Genomic DNA, 22,333 nt, shown 5'->3' with positions numbered 1-22,333 from the left:
TTGGACACTCTCTAAAGACACCTGGCTGGCCGGGACGGACCTCCAGAGAGTCCAACTCCTCCCCGCCTCTGACTCAGCGGTTGTTTTGTGCAGCGAGCACAAGCCCTGTTACTTAACGGCCACCGTGCCTCTCCTGCAACCTACACCCGGCGAGTCGACTAGGGAAGTCGGCAAAGTACAAGTTCTGAGAAAAGCAGCCGGCGCTCCTGACCGGGATTTCCCTGCGTCCTGCCTCACCCGCTCGGGCACCGCTGGGCTCCCCTATAAAAAAGGGCGTGCTGCGCGACCACCTTGCCTGCTTTCACTAGAATACCGAACGGGGCCAAGAGACGGCTGCTTCCAGCGCCACTGCCGCTCTTCCACGCCTCCTTTCCCCAGCCCTACCTGCAACCTTTACCTCGCGTCTACGCCAGAGCTCCGCGCAGCGCCCGCTATGTGAGCATGTTCGCACCGCTCGGGGCTCTATATAAGCCCCGGCGCGAGAGCGCCAGCCCGCCCTCCAACGCCCCCCTCCGTCCGCGCTTCGCAGCCCGGCCCCTCCTCCTCCTCCTCCTCCTCGTCCACTTTGCAACCCGAACCGTTTCTCCCCACGCGTTTTCGCCCAACAGCGCCACCGTCGCAATTTAGCGGACGGCCCGGACTAGACCGAACGGGCAAGCCCGCCACGCGTGGGACCTTCCCCACCTCGGTAGGCCGCCCAGCTACCACCGGAAAAAAAAAACAAAGGCTCGCGGTTTTTTCTTTTGTTTCGCGGCGTCCACGGATTCGGCCCAGGAGTGGGCGATTGTGAAGAACAAGCCTAACTGCGCGTCCTTTGGCAGCGAATCCCATTTAAGTCAACAGACACCTGAGTAGAGTATAGCGCTGAACCACGGTGGCACCCCGGGTTAGAAGTCCCCGTGGCTAAATTCACGTAATACTTACAATATATAAAAAGAGGAGCCAGGAGTTAGTTTAGGGTGGTTAGCGTGGTTTCTAAGCCCATTCAGAATTCTGCACCATCTTTGAACAAAAGTTACATGGCATAAATTTAACTCAGTGTTAATCTGATTTCAGAACAAAAGGGGTGGGTTTTTTTAAGGTAGTTTAAGACTGCTGTTTGCTATAACAGACTAATCCTGCCGGAAACAATGTGAATCGGAAACATTATTGAGTGGAACTCCTAATTTTCTTTACAAGTGGAGAAAACTCTGCAAATTGAAGCAAAAGATAGGCGCGTTGCTTTCTACCAGAAACCGCTTCCGTCGTTTGGTCCGCAAGACCACCTCGACGCGCAATTTTTCCCCCCATCGCCATCCCCAATAACCGGAGATCTGATTAATTCGATCCACAAAGCGGACCCAAATAGTTGAAGACATTTAAAGTTGATTTAATCCTATCCCACATAAACTTCCTTGTCATCTGCAGTGATTTCAAATGGAATTTACGGCCAAGATAAAGCACACGGACACGAAATTCAGCATACGGATCAAATTCAGAAAGGATTTCTGTGTGTGTGACGTCAAACCGGTCATTCAGCTAGATTTGGAAAGCTGAAGTTGAGGTGACCTACAGACAGCAAAATTCCTAGCCGGCCAATGATGTAACATCAGAATGCACCTGCCTGCATGCCTCTGAGTAGAAAGACTTGCTCCGGTAGCACGTTGTAACTCCAGTTTTTCCCTTTTGCCCTCCTAGGGTTGAAATGTATGCTGGGGAATGTAGTTTTTACATAAGCATTTGGCTTTTCTTTCATCTTTTAGGCTTTCCTATGCTTCGGATTCAGTTTACCCATTGTAATCGTAATGAATAGGATCTACTGTAAACTAAAGCCTCTTTCAAGTCGAGCTTGATTCCCGATGACATGGTGGACAGTCTGCAGTTTTCTTGGCAGTAAAATGAAAGAGGTTTACCTTTACTAAAATTTTCAGCTGCTAAACAAACTAGGCTGCTTAGCTTTCAAACCCAGTCACGTGCTGCCCTTCTTACACGCACATTGAAATTTACACGGAGTAAATAGAATAGAATATAAATCCGTGTAATGTAATGTAGTCCCCATTAAGTATTCCAATTTCCATATAGTAGCCTAGTGAAGAAGGCACTTAGGAGAAAGCTCCCATTTAACCAACCTGGGTCATATATACAGTAAGGACGGCATACTGTATTCTATTTCATGTAGACGTCACTTATATGCTTCTACACGACATCTGTTCGATTGCCTAGAAAAGGAGATATTAAGAGATTAAAAACAAGTAGTATTATCAACAAAATCCCAAAATTAGCTTACTTTAATACAGTGATAAAATAATGTACTTTAAATGTCACCCCCCCCGTTCTTATCGCCTACCCTGGTTGGCAATAAAAAACGAAAGCATAAAAAATCTTTCACCATTTCAAGGAATCATAACAGCTTCCGCGTTCGTTTCAGCGCTAATCTGGCCACCAGGCTGGACTACTTGGTGCAGGCATTAATTTAGACAGCTAAACAGGAACGGGGGGGGGGCTTCTCATCCAGCGGTCCCTTCTATTGGCCCGCCAAGCGACAGTTCATGTACTCTGCGCATGCTCCCCATCTTTCTTTTTCCGGTAGAAACCATGGCGGCCGAGGAGTAAGTATTCCTTTTGAGAGGCAATCCATTCCCATCCACCGCATTAAGACCTCTTTTGCGGGCCTTTCTTTTTAAAAAAAGTTTTATCATGGCTTTATAACTTGGAAGGTTTGCCCTAAACTATTGCAACCGGTGTTTGGAAGGGTTAATTAGGGAGATCCGGCTGAGAACTGGAACCCTTGCTGTAATGAGTCGCGTTGCGTGTTGGGTGTTTCAGAGCGAGGGAACTCTAAGGGAGGAGGGCATTTGCAGTCTCAGATCTACTATGCTACTTCGTTTGATTAATGGTTTAGTCTAGGCCAGGGGTCGGCGACCTCGGCTCTTTTATGACTCGTGGACTTCAACTCTCAGAATTCCTGAGCCAGCTATGCTGGCTCAGGAATTCTGGGAGTTGAAGTCCACGAGTCATAAAAGAGCCGAGGTCGCCGACCCCTGGTCTAGGCCTAGTTATTGCCTTTCGGTAGTGTACACGCATACAAGTGGGGGTGAATGGAAGACGCTTCTGTTATAAAATTGCCAGAATGTGGTCCTTCGCCTAAAATCAGGGATCCGGAACTCCGTGGCATTCATCGCTGAAAATGGCAAAACAACAACCACCACCTTGGAATTCTTCCTGCTTTTTCCATGATTTTTGTAAATAAATGTCTTCCAACTACTGTCAATCAGTAACCCTGGTTTCGCTATAAATTCTAGAATTGTTTCAAGTAAGGGAAACGTCCAATAGTAACAGAATGAGTTGAAGGAAGTGGTTTTTTCCTTTGATAATGTAATAATAATAATAATAATAATAATAATAATAATAATAATAATAATAATAATAATAATAATAATAATAATAATAATAATTTTATTTATATACCGCCCTTCTCCCGAAGGACTCAGGGCGGTGAACAGGGCAGATATATAAAAAATACAAAAATACAAAAGTTAAAAGAAAATTAAGCATATGCCCGACTAAAAACAGTAAATACAGATATTAAAAATGACCATAAAAACCCGACCCATCCCCCATCAGGCCAGGCCGGCTTGTTCAAATAAGAGTGTCTTCAGATTGCGAGGGAAGGAGCGAAGGTCGGGCGCCGGTAAGAATGGTTGATGATGTATGTTTGGATAATTAGAGTAAATTCCATAAAAACTGCAAAAAATGTACCAAATTAGGAACAAATGTATTTGTGTATTTAACGTGCTTGTATTTCTTGAAGTTCTAGGGTTTTTTAAATTGGGTACATTTTGTTATCAAACATTTTCGTTTGAAATATTTTGATATAATTTTTGTTAATTTGCTGCTTTATAATTTAGAGGGAAAAAGAAGTTGCCTTCAGTGCCAGAAAGCCTTTTAAAGAAAAGGAAGGCTTTTGCTGATTTAAAGGCCAAACGCCTGAAGAGACTGTTGGTCCAAAAGAAGGTAAATACTATCCCATGGGACACTTCCTCTGACAGTTTACATAAGAGTACAGTAAAAAAAATTAAATCTAGCATGATTTAATAACTAATTCTATGCTCATTTACATAGAATATGGACACATTGTGTTCATTTGGCTTACTAGCAAGTAAATCTGTATCAAATTGCAAATTAGTACGTGACTTTTAATTAATGTCAAATGTTAAAATTGCTGCCTTGGTATGTTTCAATTTGATCTTAAAAGAGAGTAATGAATTATGAAATGGCAAAAACTGCATTTATTTTTAGCTTTACTTTGAATTTTCTTTTAGTGTTTTGCAGTTCTAGTGTGGCATCTACAGAATCCCAAGTTTTTCCCATTTCAAACAAAACAGCAGCTTATCCTAAACATTCTGCCTTTTATCTTGAGTGTTCTGCTTTTTTCCCTGGAATGGACTGCATTCAATGAATTAAATAAATCCAATTTATTTGGGATTCACATACTACTTCACTTCCAAATCATTCTAGCTTCTATTCTAACTTTTTTCTTAATCAGTAATGCCTTATTCTGGATCCATTATTTCTTAATATATCTTGCATATAATTTTCTTAACATATCTTTAATTTTACATGGATTGGCAAGATATATGCTAGAAAACTTTCTACTTCTCAGGGTTTTGCAGCCATTCCTAAACTGTACTTTGCTAAAATAGTTCTTGCTTTCACTGTTCTCTCATTGAAAATCCTTGTCTGTCCTCCTCTGCTTTACATTTATATATAATGGTATTTACATTTATATATAATGCTTGACCAGGGGTTTGGGCTCCAAGGATTTTTCCAATTCTGTTATCCTGCTTTAGCATGAATCTACCAAAATTTGGGAACTTGCCCTTCCCTGCAAGAAAAAGGTAAAGAAGCTAAAGATTAAAAAGAAAGTAAGCATTCACTTTGAAATGACTTTAAAAAATTGAGAGTCAGCACAAGTTGATTGGAAATGAGGAAAATATTTTTTTAAATGAATTTTCTGTCTTGGGACTATGTTGTCTTTGAAGTGGAGTAAAAAAAAATCAGTTGCAGTGTTATGACTAGAGTAAATTGAAATTCATATTTATTTGGTTTGATATCTAATTTTACCTGACAACGTAGTTGTGAGATTAAATGGGGGATAACTGGCCACTCTGATGATCTGGGGGGAGTAAAAAATAATTTTCTCAATATAATGTTCTCATTGCAGTTGCGAAAGGCGGAACGAAAACTCATTTATAAAAGAGCCCAGACCTATCATAAAGAATACAGGCAGATGTACCGTCGTGAGATTCGCATGGGACGTATGGCTCGCAAAGCTGGCAATTACTATGTACCTGCTGAACCCAAATTGGCATTTGTAATCAGGATAAGAGGGTAAGGTAAACAAAACCACTGTTAAACAGTTAATTCTAACCAATACTAATTGGACAGTTTTATTTAGATATCAAATTTTCCTATTAAGGAGATTGTGATTGTTTTATCACATTTACCTTGCCCAGTATTCAATTTACACACGCTTTAAAGACAGTTTTAAAGTAGAATTTATTGCTTTAAATATCCCAGTATTGTACTGATTATTCTGTGAAGTCACTGAGTCAGATCATTTTTGACACTGGCCTGAAAGGTGTCAAGTAAGATTTTTTTTTCCTGTTCTAACTTAAGCTAAAAATGGAAATTCAACTTCTTGCATACAAAGTGATGGTGTATTACTGATTGTTAGTGAAAAATTGTAAATTAACAAATGTTAGGTACAAAATGAGTGTTACATGCAGAAGTATAGAGGATATAGAATAATATGTCAGTAGGGATGTGAAAAATCACTGATGCAGAAATAGAAATTTCTTTAGAATTCTGGAAATTTCTGTTCCCCCTCTAGACCCTGCCAAGTGTCCTCTGAACCAAGCTGTTGAGAGGGTAGTTCTGCAGGTGCTGGATCTAAATCCTCCAAACTGGAAGCAGTTTGAAGTGTTCTATGGGTAATCAGACCTGAAATAGGCCCCCTTTTTCAGGATATCTCAAAACAGTTTCTGGTTCTTAGGATTTATTTCTGGAGACCATGAAACTGCCTTTGGAAGTGTGGGCCAGAGTGCGAATGAAACGTTTCATAATTCTCTGAAAGTTTCCATGCACAGATCAGTGAATTCTGTAGATCACTACATGTTTGCATTTCTTAAGACAGATCTGAGATTAGTCTAATTTTTCTACAAACTATGAATTAGTGCCTGTAGTTGTCAACCAATAGTCAAGTAATCAGTGTATGCTATGTTTGATCATCTGTATACCTTCATAATTAATTTCCAATTGCTTCTTAGTTTAGATTAATCAAGAAATGCATTTTTAGGGTATAGGTATTTAAATTTTGTAGAAGAGAATTTTGCATAGTTCCTAGCTAGATGACAGCATTTGCCTACCTTGATTGATACCATAAAAGCTAAGCAGGATTGGACCTAGTAAATGAGAGACCACTAAAAAGTGTCATACGTTTAGGTAGGCTGGAATGTTGAAAAAACAAGCATATTGATGTTCCTAAGAAATAGATGGACTTGTAGACATCAATTAAAGAACAGGTTACTAACGTAGGGCAACAATTATATATAAATTTATACTATGCAAGTTTATTAGTGGGCAAGTACATTTGAATGTATATGCTAAAAAGAGTTTCTGTTTTGCTGTTTAGAATTAATGGTGTTAGTCCCAAGGTTCGTAAGGTACTGCAGCTCCTTCGTCTGCGGCAGATTTTTAATGGGACTTTCGTGAAACTCAACAAGGCATCCATTAACATGCTGAGGATCGTTGAACCTTACATTGCTTGGGGGTAAGTTGAATCAAGTTTAGTGATTGCTGTTTGTCTGATTTTTTTTTAAAGGAGATGTTTATTAAAATAATGAAATTACTTTTTTTTTTAGTACTCACATTCACTTTTCAGTAGTATCTTTGCTGATTTGCCATTGGGAGACCAAGTACAGTCTTTGATCTAGAAGACATTTTGCAACCCAGCCCTCAAACAGCCCAGGTTTTATTATACCAGCCTGTATAAGACTGGTGTTTGCTAAATATGGTTATAGGAAGCATGATTGCGTACTTGCTACATGTGTTATAAGATGAAAAAACTTTTTTTAATCGAGAAACTGGTGGCATTGCCAACAAATAGTATCTCATTCTTATGCTACAGAATGCTACAGAAACTTGCCATGATGGTTTTGGTCCAGCATAAATAGAATATAATTTCTTTTTGTGTACCTGCTCATTCCTTAATGACTACAGAAGTGGATGTTCATAATGCCCTTGCTATGATTTAAAATAAGAGTTTGACACATAGACAGTGATAACCACAGACTATAGAAGTCTGGAACCTCTTAATCTGCCTGTGAATAAGATACTTTGTTAGAAAATAATTGTCAAGCAGGTATTTAAATATATTTTAATAGCTATGTGCCTATATTCTTAATGGTTTATATGTGCCACTTTAAAGTTAGAAACTATCTTGTTTTTCATGCTTTCAGTAGGACCTTTTTAAAAAAAATAATTAGTATATAAAACAATTACGGGTCCCCCTCCTCCCCCAGACCTTTCCATCTTTCAGTCTAAATTTTCTGAGCAAATATTTCATGTAAGGTTTTCCTCAATACCTTTAATTTCAGTGCACTGGGGGAAATGTCATTTTCAAAAGCTTCAACCTGCAGACTTTTTAATAATGTTGTTTCCCAAATGGATTTAGTATGTAAGAAGAGTAAGTACCAAATATATGCAAAATATGATTTTGTGTTCATTTTAATGGTTGTATTTTTATTGGTCAATGATCAAAATAAAGTTCTGTCTGTAATTACACTAAAGCAATTTCTTATCCTCTAGATATCCCAACTTAAAGTCTGTGCACGAGCTGATCTATAAGCGCGGTTATGGGAAGATCAACAAGCAGCGTATAGCTTTGACTGACAACGCTCTGATTAAGAAATGCCTGAGTAAGTACATTTTACTTCGCATTGCTGCTTAAATAATGATGGTTTTGAATTTTAGCTACACCTGTAAACCTGAGGTATATTTTCTTTTGAGTTACATATTGTAACTTCTCTACACAACATGGTGTGCTGGTTTGAATGTTTAATCTCTGTTGTATTTTGGGGTGTTTGTGTGCATATGTAGAGGCTACTTTTCTTTGAAAAATTCACCCAATCCTTCTGCAGTATAATTTATAGTTGCTCATATTGAGCTGTCTTTTCAAATCTTGGTAACTTATTGTTTCATGAAATAGGAGTATAAGGAACACAGCAACATAATGTTCAAAATAGCTAGAATAAGATTTTGGAATGTCAAGATCATCTTGTTTTAAAGCATTTATATCAGGTCAAAATGTTTCAACCTATAAACATCTAACTTCATTGGAAAAGTTCAATACTAGGAATTATATTTTCTGACAATGTTAAAATCTAGTTTCATATAACACCTTGTAACCTTTAAGTAATACAATTTTTAAAATGCTTACAAGAATTATGTTTTGAAAACCTACTGATAAATATTAGTCCCATTGAGCTTTAAAATTTATCAAATTAAAGGTAGAATAACAGTAAAGGTTAACAATTCCAGAAGTTTAAAATATGCCTTTTCTAATACAGCAGGATTTAAAATAGTACATATTTAATTATAAATACCTTTTTAATCCAAACAATAATTTGGGTATATTTGGAGTTTATTTAGGATAAGTATAGGGTTAAGAAGTATTATGTAGTATTTGAATAACTCTTTTTTCTTTTTTTTCTCTTTCTATCTTGGGGTTTTTTCTTTTTTTTTTTGTTTTTTTAATATATATATTTAATATTATTAAGGTTTGATTTATCCTATATAAGCTAGAGAGTGATAGATTTGAGAGTTTAGGGTTGTTAGCATATGGTTGTTTATGTTTGCTTTTTTATATATATACCTTGTATTTAGCTCTGGGAAGTTGGGGGGGAGGGGGGAGAGGAAGGAGGGGAGGGAGAAGGGAGGGGGAGGGGGGATTTGTAAGGGGAAAAATTGTATGTTAAAACTTTTTAATAAAAAAAATAATTTGGGTATATTTGTATTTAAAAGCTGCAAGATCACAGATGTCATATGTGTATGTATGTATGTTAAATCAGAATAAATTATTGTATGCAAAATGTTTTGAATTTGAATCTTACATCTTTTTGATGAACATGTAATATGCGTTTGAAATGCTCTTGAGTTAAGTGCTTTACAGTATACTTTTTATACCGTTTATACTTGGGGCATTTAAAGTTTAAAGTTCTCTGAATGGAAGGACCTTGTTATATAAATAGTCAGAAAAGTACTGAGCAGATGGTTTGTCGAAGGGTCAAGTGCTTAGAATGTTGGTTCACCTGGGGACTCTGGCTTGTTTTTTGTTGTAGTGAGTACAGGACTTTTATATAAGAGCAAGCAAAGGCTATATCCTTCAAATAGCATAGGTCTGATTGAAATATCAATAAGATATATTTCATGCTGGGCTTGAAATATTGGTATGTGTAGTTGCATATGCACTGGCAGGTCTGTGGTGAACTGGGCTCCCTGTCATCCACACCAGGGTCTCTAGATTTCTGGTTAAAGCACTTCTGCTGCAACCTCACAGGGAGATTCAAAAGTAGAATTGCAGTTTTAAGTCCTTCCAGAAAAGTGTGCCAATTTAAACATTTTGCTCTGTATATTAAAGTCTCAAAACTAGACTTAAATAATAGGAGAAAAAAAGAATTGGGACAGTTCATTTGAAGAAGAAATTTCTCAGATTGAGTTCCAATCGAATCCATACAGGCATACCATGAATGGAAGGAATAGTTGAGATAAGAAACCAAAGGCAAACAAATTTCCAACATTTTAGATTACCCCATGAAGGAAATCCACAATCCTTTCAAAAAGGTGATTTATGACTGTTTTCCACTTACAGTGGTTGCAGCATCCCCATGGTCACATTATCAAAATTCAGACCTTGGTAACTGACTCATATTTAGGACGGTTGCAGTATCCTGGGGTGATGTGATCCCCTTTCGCGACTTTCTGACAAGCAGAGTCAATGGGGAAGCCAGATTCACTTAACAACTGTGTTATTAAACTTAACAGCTGCAGTGATTCACTTAACAACTGTCTCAGCAAGATAAATTTTGGGCTCAATTGTGGTCGTAAATTGAGTACCTGTACTGTATTTTTTGTGGTTCCCCAGTTACAGCTTTTGGGGATTTGCTTGCTTGGCTTCTTGCTGTCTGGAAGAAAACTATTTTGCTCTTACCATTAGGGAGAAGGCACAACAAAAGCAAAACAGAACATTCTTTCTTCTTTAAAGGCCACCAGAGACAGGAATGTTCCTATTTTGCTTGGTTCTTCAATTTGTTCTCAGGACCCCACTTTTACTGATAGTGTAGATTTGATTGACAGATTTCCTTTTAACTGTTTTATGTCTGAACCTGCCACAATGGAAAAGTTGAAATATTTTGACCATGGTAGAAATAATCAGACTCAGCTTGTTTAACATATGCCTTTCATGAGCAAGTGAGAGCATTTTGCAGGCTGAATATTTTCTGATGTTCATTTTAATTTTCAGAAAAATATGGCATTATTTGCATGGAAGACTTGATCCATGAAATCTATACTGTTGGCAAAAACTTCAAAGCTGCAAATAACTTTCTCTGGCCATTCAAGCTATCTTCTCCGAGGGGTGGAATGAAGAAGAAAACAACTCATTTTGTAGAAGGTGGTGATGCAGGAAACAGAGAGGATCAGATTAACAGGATGATTAGGAGGATGAATTAATGGTATGATACAGTTAATTACATTTCCAACATACAAATTTTGATTCCTTCATTTTTTTATTAGTGTTATGTTGTGAATTGTACATTTTAAATACCAGAAAAGGAATTGGTTGTTTTCCCTTAATGTGTTTTAAATAGTCTTTCTGCTTAAAAGAAGTTAAAGAACAGTTTAATATCAAACAGCTATCTCAGTCTCATAGGTGTGTAGAATATGCAAGTTGTGTATATATATGCTTTGTGAAAAATGGGACTGTAAGGGAGGGAAGAATTTATTAAATTTATATTGAGGCATAAGATAAAATTATTAAACTTTCAGTTACACTCTTAAGTGTATTCTAATTTTATTTTAAATAAAATTTAGCCTTTGTGCTGGCTGTAGCCAATCCTTCATCTGGTTGCCATCTGGTTTGTAGAATGTAACCCTGAAGGTACCACTCAAAAGGTCCTCTCTGGTCCTTGATTCAGAAATAGGGAAGTAAATGCAGTATAGTACATTGGTGATTTGCAGAAATTTTAATACATTACCTGTATTCATTTTTTTCTCAGTGAATTGTGATTTGTTTTCTGCTTTTTAAGTGTTAATGTCTCTTCTCTTCTAGAGGCTCAGAAGATGACTGCTCTACACATTGTTAATAAAGAGAACTATGAAAACTGCTTCCACTGTTAAATTCTTTTACTGATATATGAAATGCTTCTGAATATTCTGATTCCACTAAATATGATTAGATAGTACAATAATGAAGTGAAAGTTAATAAAATAACCTAAGAGTCATAAGACAACTTCAATGTACAGATACAAGGTGTATCTGTACAGTGCATAAAGACAGGTGACAACTTATATTATCTAACAGTTGACATCTGTTTTGCCAAAGTAAGAGTTTTAGCTAAGTAGTGTGCCATTATGTTAAATAACATGGTCATTGATCTCGTTCATGGCCTGTGCATTTCCAACACATATACCTAGTCCTGTTTCTTTCAATAAACCAGTGGGATAAGCTAGTGGAACTGTAATTTAGTTACTGGAAGGAAAACATACATGCTTTATATTATTTGGTTGACTTTGCTGAATAGCCTCTATAGTAGTACCATATTAATTTCTCACTGTACACCTTTTTAGTCAGGAAGTTCTTTTCTAATTAAATCAGGGTTTGGCATCTAGCTATTTTTCTTTTTGGCGTCCAGATGGCGTTGCCTACAAAGAGAACTGGAGCTTGTGTCAAAGTAAAGTAAAACATGGTATACTATAATAATTAAATTCTGATTAAGCTGCTTGTCAATCATTGGGCTATTAAGTATTAAGAATAATACCAGGATTTTCCCCCCAATACTTGGACATGAGAGAAGGAAAAAGTTCCATACTGGAGCATGGAAAGAAGTGTCTCTTCTTTTGTATTAAGTGTTTAAATACAGAACACTAGAATGAAATTGACTGCATACCAGCCCCTTGGCTGTCCCTGTCTGGCTCCCATGAGGTAAATTAGACATTAGAAATAAAATGTAAATAAGTAAATAATTGTAATGCCACAATTGTGCACAATTAAATTCAGCCTGTTGGTTTGGTAGTCCACAATGATTTCTCATGGGGCCCTTTGGGAAAATCAATTGCCCATTCCTGGGTGCTATGCTTTCATAAATGTACTAATCTATAGTTACTTTTGAGTTGCTAACTAGTCAGTTTAAACCCTAGCATTCTTAATGAAGTAAGCACAATGGGTCTATTCATATTAAACAAATGGCTGATTTCAGACAACATGGTAAAATAGAATTAAACCACATTGCAGATTATGATATCTATCCCGAGGCTGCCTTAGCAAGCTTAACCATGGTGTGCATGAATGCAGCCATTAGCAATGGAATAGTGGGGAAAGGAGAAAATGCCTACAACTTTAGAAATACGTCCAGGATTGAAAGATCTGAAGCAGCTAATAATTGCAGGAAATGGACAATCAGTATTTCCTATTCCTCTTGTATTCAGCATATTCTGGTTTATTATTAGGTTTATGATCTTTGCATTATTGCAGGCAAGTTCTATGTAGATAGTTTTATTATATTTCTGTGCTGCCCATCTTGCTATCCAAAATGTCATAATTTAATAGAGAAAATCAGTTTGCTGTAGTGATTGGGGCATAAAGTTAGAAGCCAGAATATTAAGTTCCACTTTAAACACAAAGCTGGCTAGTTGACCTTGGCCAATCACTCAACCCTAGGAAGAGGAGGTAGTGGCAAAATATTTCTGAAACAGTAGGCAGTCTCCAAGAATCAAAGTAAAACAAACTTATTTGCATACTTAGATGAAAAACAACTTACTAATCACAATGACTAGGTTTGCATAGTATGGCTAGGTCATGGTTATGCTTGCTGGGAGTCTGAAATCTTAAAACGCTTTGTAGCAGGTTAGAGAAGGTTGAAAGATGAGAGGTTGAAAGCTGGGTTTTTACCTCCATTTTGAGTAACAGCAGTTTTTAAACAACCCACATTGATTTGAACAATGACAATATATAATTGATAAAATATTTATTAAGCATTTTTTTCTTTGATTCACTGATCAACACTATATGTTAAAGGAAATCAAACAAACATCTAATTGCAAAGGAGCCTGCTCCTTGCATGATAGAGGTCTATGCCTCTTGTTTCTTGGTCTTCCTTATTTTTATGGTTCTCTCTTCATGAATTGTTGTGCATTCAAGAGCAGCTAAATCAGCAAGCCTCTGAAGGAACTGAGATGGGGCTCCATTGACAGGATCAGCAAATTGGTAATCTAAGAGAAGAAAAAAGATTTTACTTGATTGCGTACTGTTTTTATTTAATGATACATGGCTAAAAACCATGTGGAAATACAATCTTTGGGTCATAGTCAACTGAAGATTCCAGTTATATGTTCCAATTCTTTTGGCCACAATAGAGAAATGGTTTACCAGTGCTTAACCCCTGCACAGCTATGTCTATGAGCCTACTTTGATCATCAGAATGTTTTGTCCCAAAGGATCTACACTTTACAGTATAGGGGAAACGATTCTGGATTCCATTCCTGGCCCATATTTTAGAGAGTAATATTTAATAGTGAATGTAAAAAGAGTAAGAAGACTTCACAATGTGTGAGAGGACAGGTTGCCTGCAGAATGGCTAACACCTGTGCTGCTATTGTCCCTTTCAAGCCTTGTAGAAGTGTATAAGTAGGAAACGGAATAGTGAGCAGTGAGTACTAGCCTTTGTGTGTTGCCAAGGGATCTGTGTGGTTCTGTTGGCCCTCTTGGATTTTGCAGCCCACTGATTTGGGTATATATAAAAGAACCAGTGATACAATTAAATATAGTGAATACTAATTTGCTTTATTTTTTAAAATAAAGGCAGAAGTAAGAAATGCCTCTTTTACCAGTCCTGTACTTGGGCCTTCCTGGAAATGAAGCCAGTCTGGAACACCGATTGTGTTTTTTCAACCTATAAATGTGCAAGAACGTATTGAATAGCATATTTTAATTACCAGTAATTATCTGTATGAAGTCAGAGGTGTGCAAGGAAATTAAAATATTGATTTAGTCGTATACAGAAATATTTCTCATGATTCAGTACCCATCACCATCCACATTTTAAACAGTACTGTATTCTTAAAGTCAAATGCTGACATACTACAAACCATTTTGAAGGTTTAATATTGCTGACTAGTATTTTTACTTCATTAGATAGAATATTTTCTTTAACATTTATTGATTACATTGCCATTCTTGCTTTTATTTCAGGAGCTCAAAATTTAAATTTAGGAAAAAGACTCACTATCCCAGTCATTCAGTGCTTCCTGGTCAGTGGGATTTACTCCCAGATCAGAGTGTAACATTTAATCAGTTCTTTGTTTGTATGAAGAATGTTTATGATTTTATTCAGATGCAGTGCAGTGTATTCCAAAAGATTATCAGACATAATCAGTCAAGTATGTAAAGGAGTTTTAAGATTTTTTTAAATCTTAAGCTTTTATTTATATCATTAGAATAACTCCTAAATTTATAACAAGGGAAACGTGAAAACTGAATTGTTGAAACCAAGCAGCTATGGTACTATACTATATCTCAACCACATTAAAAGAGAGCATTTAAGTAATAGCCCAGTAAAAAAAAAATAACTTACAGCATTACACTAGAGCACATGTGTCAAACCCGCCACATTATGTGATGTGTCGTGACGTATTGTGACTCTTTTTGCATTGTCGGCAATGGGGTGGGCACGGCTTCGGTATGATGAAACCGGCCCGCCGGCCGGCAGTTCAACACCCCTGCTAGAGAGTTAGCTATATTTGCCTTTCCAAATCACCTTACCTCACAACACCCAACTCTCTAGCTTGACCATGTGGTTCAGAGTTCTTCAGAGGTGCTGATATCCGAGGCACCTCTTTTTTGTTTGGGCTTTCCATGGCAATGTCTCCCCTACAAAGAATGATAATAGATCACAGGCGTGAGTGTATTAAATCTGTTAAAATCACTTATTTTTCACAATTTGTTATGTGGAAAGTGCCTATGGCCCTGTATCTTCTAGTCGGTGGTTCTCAACCTTTGCAACTTTAAGATGTGTGAACTTGAACTCCTAGAATTCCCCAGCCAGTAGCTTATGCTTGTTAAGGTTGAGAAAACACTAATCTAAATATTTGAACTAAGGCCCCCCAGAGTGCATAAGCAACTGGCAATGCTGGCTAAGATTAAGGAAAATTGAAATGAAATATATCTAGAAGCACCAAGCCAAGTATTTGAGAAAACTGTATTATGAGCATATTCAATTACATAAAATTTATTCTTTACCATATCTGACACTTTAAGCTATACTGAATTCAATTGTGACCATCTCCCTAATATTTGGTATTGCACAATAAATACCAACTAAAATATTTGGTAAAGGAACTCTATGCTGGGAAGCTTGAATAGATAAGATTTTGTCTTTGGAGATGATTTCCATAAGGTAACCTAGATTTCTGATAACTACTGTATATAGGTAAGTCCATATAGTTTTCTTGGCAAATAGTCCAGTTTGCCATTGCTTTCTTCTGTTTTTGTTTTCATTTTCCAGTCTAATCTACAGCTCTGGAATTTCCTGGTGGTTTTCCATCCAAATACTAATCAAATTTGATCTTGATTAGTTAATTACCTCTAATTTAATTACATTAGCCACGGTTAGGTGCTGCCATCTATTGGATAAGTCATAATGAGCTATTTCAAAGTACCACTCTCGTGTAATCTTTAATGTACAATTACACAACTGATGAATACCAAGATGCACTTTTATCTTCCAACCACAGTTATTAGAAAGGTGGGTTCAACTGCTGATCATTAAATTTTCTGGAACTTTTGAACCAATAGACAGAATTGCTAAATAGGTAAGTTGTTTTGTGGCCAGTGGCAAGGAATAGTAGCAGCGGTGGAGCCAGCAATGTTGGTGAAACCCAGAGGCATTGGATTTCTATTCATTTATTTATTTGAAAGCTGGTTCATTACCAGCACACCACTGGCCAGACCATGACATCTGAAATACATTTTATTTAATTTGATAGCAACAGTTTTTTCTCTCCAACACTAAATGAACCTTGAACATGTGCTGAAATCCAAGAGCTTAGGAAAAAGTAGCAATATAGCTCAATTAAACTGACTATTGACATGTTTTGAAATCCTATTTATGTACTTGTCTTCCACTTGTTTTCTATATTTTCTCAACAAAATATTTTCATATCTAGAAGTTTGGCTGCAATGGTTTTATTTAAAAAAACCATGCATTTGTAGAACATTTAACACGTTTTTATTAAAAACACTATTTTTAACTAAAAATGAGAATAACGTTTAATTTTTTGCAAATATCTTCAATATCTGGCAAGTAGTTTTGTGGACCCTCCAGAGTCTTTGGACCATAGTTTAAAAAATGCTGACTTCAATGGTTACAGTAGTAGTAATAAGTTTTATTTATTATGTGCTTATCACTAACTGCAATACATGAAAGAAAACTAAAATAATACATTTCAATTTACCATAACATAAAATAATATGAGCCACTTTTAAAGTAGAAGGCTCATAACTATTTAATTAGATCAGACCAGAAAATGAATTCTATAGGAAGAGCAGTACTATACTTTATTTAGATTGGTTAAAATAAGAGAATCTTGCAAGTCAGATTATGCTTTACCTCTCCTCTTTATACCTCAAAGATCCAGGGAGATGCTTGCCTGAGCTGCTTATGAATATTATCTTGCAGGACTTAAGAACTTTTCAGTCTTCAGAAGTTGTGGATACTCCAACATTGGAGGTTTTTTAAGAAGGGATTAGAGAACAATTTGTCTGAAATGGCATAAGGTTTCCTGCTTTGAGCAGGGGTTGGACTAGAAGACCTCTAAGGTCCCATCCAACTGTTATTTTGTTCTGTTATTCAGCTTCTTTGTCTAGGTAACAGTTCTTACATATTTCCTGTTCTGTACAATGACCTATAAAATACCTTTTATATATTTAAAATGATAGGTTTTTTAAAAAAATAATAAACCAACTCCATTGGGGCCCATGGAAAAGAAGAATGATTATGTTTTTAATTTTTTAAATGATCTGATTCCAAGTGTACAAACTACCCCTTATATTGGCTTTTAGAACAATATATACCAGAAACAGACTGTCTACTTCAATTGATTTTTCTATGCCTTTATGTCAGCTCCGAGTCCTGACAAAGTCCCTGAAATTTTCTTGGCAAGGTGTTTCAGAAGTAGTTTCCCATTGCCTGCCTCTTAGGACTGAGAGAGAATGACTGGCCCAAGGTCCCCAGCTGGCCTTTTGGCCAAACTGTTGTTTAGCTTGGTGCTTAACCACTACACCTCTTGATCTTAAGCTTTGCAGGCTTGCAACTGACCCATTTGAGGAACAAAGGAGTGAAAATGTTAAGGATCAGAACAGATCTTTTCAGTTCTCTGAATTCATCCAGTTGCTCCAAAAGCAACTGCCTCCTCCTAAAAGGGACAAAGAATTATCCTCACCCATACCAGTGATATTCTGGGGCTATAAAATAGGTATGTCGGTAATATATGTGGCCTACAATTTGCTCAGATAAAGAACATAATATTACAGTAAAACTAATTCCTTTCAATAAGAAATGAAGCCTTACCTGCTTTTGTAGTAGCCTTCAAAAAGCAAATATAAAGGTGGCAATCTGGAATCTTCATTACTATCAGAGCTAAAATGATGAAAATAACAATAAAGAGTATTATAGCAGCTGAAACACTTAAGAAATTGACAATGATGACATCAGTGTCCCACTTCCTTCTTTCCCTTTGATTTATCCAACAGAGTAAACTTTTACTGACTAGACAATAATGAATATTGCAAATTAGCTTTATTGTTGCCTTAGCCAGGTAGTTTTAGAACTGCTATCCTACTTTAGTTTATTGAATGTTTTATCACAGACTGTTCAGATGTTATTTTAATAGCTTAACATGAACTGCTTTGGGTATAATTTACTGGAAACTTGGTAAGAGTAAAAGCCTTAAACTGAGGCCCTTTATGGCCTATGCATTATTTGTATTTTATCACATTTTTACTTTTTTCATTTAAAAAATCAAGCATTAGGACCAACTCCTGGAATATGGGTAACAATCTGAGTATTTAAAGTATTTTACTCAGGAATAGCATCTTGACAACAATTATAGTGACTCCAGGTGCTAACCCTTATTCCACTCTAATTACTAAGGACTGTCACAATTAACATCAGAAATACAAATAATACGATAATGGGATCGTTATTTATCCATGCTTCATAGGAGCTGTTCATACCCATTCTTTGTAAAGTATTTTGGTGGTGTCAAACTATCCAAACGGATAATTTGGAAATGAAATGGCATTTATGATTCTGTAAATTATTCTTTGCAGTGCAATATGAGAAATAACATTTGCATATTCCTCATATTAAAACCCAAAGTAAAATAATATACCTGTTTGGAAACTGTTTAGCGCAAATTTGTGTCTTTTGTATAACAGGAAGGGGGTTTGGTATTGTAGGATATTTCTCCATACTCTGAGAAAGACACGCCACTGCAGTATTTTCATTGGAATCACTCAAGCCATATGCAGAAACACACTCTGCTTAGGGAAATAATTCAAAATAGGAAACATGAAATATCACATCAAGAACTTCAAATAATCTAGCCTCAATTATAAATGCATAGAAATCAAGCACACTGAAATCAATGGGAGAAATATGTCCAGGATAAATAAGGACATGTTTACCTAGAGATACTTTCAATTTGGCTGTCTAGGAAAAAAAAATCCCAAAACTACAACAGAAACAATCCTAACAATGGGAGCACCTTCTATGAAATCATATTTAGGTATCTAAGTGCTTAAACCAAAATAGAAGAGAAGAAACAAAAACTAAAAGCTGTCTTCATCATGTCAATTCCACATTAGAAACAGAGACAGAATAACATGTTCCTTATGAACTGCACTGCCAGTTCCCATCATCTGCTTGAAACATGCAGATAAGACAGCTGCAACAGAAATTTAAACTCCACAGAGTTCAATAAGACTTACTCCCAGGTATGTGTGTATAGATATTACTTACAAATTTTCAGGTTGTGAACCTTTTTCCTAGTGCAAATCAATCTGCACTTAAAAGGTCTCAGTAGTCGAGAGAAGATGGGAAAGAGTTAGCAGTGCCAGAAACTAACCCTTTCCCACTCTACTCACATACTCACATCCAAGATGGTGGAACAAAGTATTAGAGATATACTTGAAAGGTCTTTAAATAAAATTCGCCAATTCATTGAACAGCTGTGATCTAAGGGTGATTAAAAAAAATCCTCTCAAATTACTGAGATGCAAACATGTGGAGAATGCTGCCATAATACCAAGGCAACTTCACAAACAGTGGAAACTTCACACGTAGTTGAAAAGGCAAAAAATGCAGACCAACCCATTGCAGTTTTGGAAGAACCTGATATTAACTTTCATTATTATGATGTAGATATAAAACTCTCAACATAAAGAAGAAGAAAAAAAGTGACAAAAATACATGCAATTTTGACTTTGGTTTTGTCGATTTACATAGATTTGCTGTTATAGAAATAGCTAATCATATAATAATGTGTAAAAACAAAAAGTGGAGGCTACAGAGTGCTTTTATTTTTGTACTTTGCTAAAAAGAGTCGGAAGCCAATACTTTTTTTTCTTTTCCCTTGTACCTCACATCTTCTCTTTCCCTTTTCTTTTCCCTCTTAATCTCTTATTTCTATTTTCCTTTGTATTTTATATTTTATATATTAAATAAAATTATTAAAAAACTTTTACTCATTATGCTTTTTATGCTTTTTGGATTTGCAAACAAAACAGAATTATGAACAGCCTTTCAGAACGTAACCTGTTTGTAACTAGAGCACTGTGTGTATAGAACTGCATCCTAAGTAGATGAACCTAGATGTCTCCATCTCAGAAAGCTGTGAATGACAATATCTTCAAACATAAGGAAAAAAACCCTCCAGGAAAAAATATAGACAATTTTGGATATGCCAATCTGAACCATATGTTGCTAATATTACTATAGTTATTATTTAAACTGTTAATGTAACCGACTTATTTATACAAAAGATTTATATATTGTCTTCAGTCCTGCTTCCCAAACAATTGACAAATGCTCAAATGTAGATCTGTGGAAGAAAGAGTCTTCGAAATATTTTTAAAATATGTAACATCACGACAACACCTGTATAAAAATACACAAATGTATTTAATAAGTATTTTAACAAATTTTCTGCAAAATTGTTATGTTTTACCTTGTTTAATTTTCTTTGTGTTTAAACATGCATTTTTCCAACTATCCATAAACGGTTGACTTTTAAATAATTTTCCTTTATGATCCAGGAATTTATGGTCAGGTGTCAGGAATGGCAATTTTCTTTCTTTTGGAATTGGCTGGAAAGTGATATCTTTCCTATTTCAGACAGCAAAATGGAACATCACAGGAATATGTAAAAACAACAAATAATGTTTTTCAAATGTTATAAAGCACAAATATATTTCAGATAAACATCACTAAAGAATCTGGTTACAATGCTACCTTTCATTTCAAACAAACCTTCCTTCAGCTTTCGGTAACCAAGGTCCTTTGAGTGGGAATATAACTTCTGGAACTCCAAGAAAACAGGGCCAATAAAGGATGAAATGCTTGCCAATAGATCTGAAGGGACCAAGTTATAAAAAACATCCCTAACTGATCATCCCTAAGCAATATTGGTTTAGCTAACTGACAGGTTCTACACACTATCATGGGTGGTTTTAAACAATATACTTTTAGGAATCTGTTTCTATATCAATAGTTTTATGTGCAACTCCTAAACATCAGCCATGGTACCTTAAAGTAGTGTGGAAAATCTTCAAGGGTAAGTGTTCTTGCACTTTGTGTGTAACCTTGTATGTAGTCCATACAAAGAAACTTTCAGGCATTTAGTAAGAGTATGCAAGCCGAGTTTCAGAAATTTGGGCACTGCATTTTTAATTAATTCATTAAGGAAGCTTAATTACTCACTTTAAAAATCATGGGTCTTGGACCAGAAATAATCTTCCAAAAGCAAAGGATTGTTGTATTAAAGAAACAGATCTTATATTACCATTGCTATCACTGTCTTAGCTATTGATTCTTTTATACATGTTTCAGCTTTAACATTTACAAATACGAATTTGTTTGTTCAATTTCCCTCTACCCTAAAATAGCAAATGATGTATCCCAAATGTATTTATCTACCAAAATATCAGCATGTTTTATTAAGAATAATTATAAAAGCCTTGGTGGAGCAGTGGGCTAATGCCTCCTTAAGTAACACCAGCTGCCTGCAATTAGTGCAGGTTCGCATCCCACCAGGCTCAAGGTTGACTCAGCCTTCCATCCTTCCGAGGTAGGTAAAATGAGGACCCAGATTGTTGGGGGCAATAAGCTGACTTTGTAATAATGCCGCTTGGTGGGGGGGGGGCGAAAGCCCTAATAAGCAGGCATATACATAGAATGAAGGCTATTGCTAAGCACATTGATTTGTGCTTAGATTGTAAGCCACCCTGAGTCTTCGGAGAAGGGTGGGATATAAATAGGAATAAAAAATAATAATAATAAAATAAATAAATTCCAAAGTGCCAGAAAAAAAGGATAAAGAACATCTTTCTCAAAATCGTCATCAAAGAAAAATATACTACAATATTAACCTCATGACCACATTCAATAGAAAGATACTTTACTAATAACTTCTACCTAGTATTATTTTGGTTCAGACATTGATTGATTGATTGACTGATTACTATATGTGCCAGCAAGCTGTTGTTAACAAGACAGATTTCCTCCATGACACCCTTTCAGATCTTCCAACAATGTACTCACTGCTCCTGTAACTAAGTTTATCCTGCTGCTGGTTATTCTTTACTCTTCTTTCTTTCACCTTTCTCAGCATTAGAGCTTCTCTAGAGAGTTAGTCTGTGTGTACTGTGTCCACAGTGGGATAATCTGACTGGGAATTCTGGGTGGATTTGTTCAATGATCCATTGATTTGTTTTCTTGGCTGCCCATGGTATTCTCAGGAG

The 22,333-nt window shown here is 36.3% G+C and overlaps 2 protein-coding genes across 2 annotated transcripts; one reads left to right on the top strand and one right to left on the bottom strand.

Annotated features, from left to right (window-relative positions):
* Positions 1-2,528: 2,528 nt before the first annotated feature.
* On the top strand, positions 2,529-11,423 carry RPL7 (ribosomal protein L7; the record flags this gene model as incomplete). The annotated part of the gene is given in 8 exon segments (XM_083360017.1): positions 2,529-2,558; positions 2,560-2,588; positions 3,888-3,993; positions 5,204-5,370; positions 6,674-6,811; positions 7,849-7,958; positions 10,562-10,772; positions 11,369-11,423. Coding segments are annotated over 7 exon segments (789 nt in total). The 3' UTR covers positions 10,771-10,772; positions 11,369-11,423.
* Positions 11,424-11,660: 237 nt separating this feature from the next.
* LOC310638731 (uncharacterized protein) lies at positions 11,661-20,676 on the bottom strand. The gene is made up of 5 exons (XM_083360018.1): positions 20,542-20,676; positions 18,706-18,853; positions 17,883-17,951; positions 15,077-15,184; positions 11,661-14,207 (listed from the first exon to the last, which is right to left on the bottom strand). The coding sequence occupies exons 1-5, from the start codon at positions 20,588-20,590 to the stop codon at positions 14,099-14,101; spliced, it is 483 nt and encodes a 160-aa protein (XP_083216144.1). The 5' UTR covers positions 20,591-20,676; the 3' UTR covers positions 11,661-14,098.
* Between the last annotated feature and the right edge of the window lie 1,657 nt (positions 20,677-22,333).

This window comes from Vipera ursinii (assembly GCF_947247035.1).
Source record: "Vipera ursinii genome assembly, chromosome: 3".
NCBI classification, from domain to species: domain Eukaryota; kingdom Metazoa; phylum Chordata; class Lepidosauria; order Squamata; family Viperidae; genus Vipera; species Vipera ursinii.
The sequence above is the reverse complement of the archived record's forward strand: the minus strand, read 5'-3'. Positions and strand labels throughout refer to the sequence as shown.

What these genes read in the sequence shown, in the direction of transcription:
- LOC310638731 (XM_083360018.1), bottom strand. Translation starts at nt 20,590, where the DNA reads ATGGATAGTTGGAAAAATGCATGTTTAAACACAAAGAAAATTAAACAA. An exon ending in GCTAAACAGTTTCCAAACAG is followed by an intron (nt 17,952 to 18,705) that starts GTATATTATTTT and finishes TCATCATTTTAG; the next exon opens with CTCTGATAGTAATGAAGATT. An exon ending in AGAGAGTTGGGTGTTGTGAG is followed by an intron (nt 14,208 to 15,076) that starts GTAAGGTGATTT and finishes GCACATTTATAG; the next exon opens with GTTGAAAAAACACAATCGGT.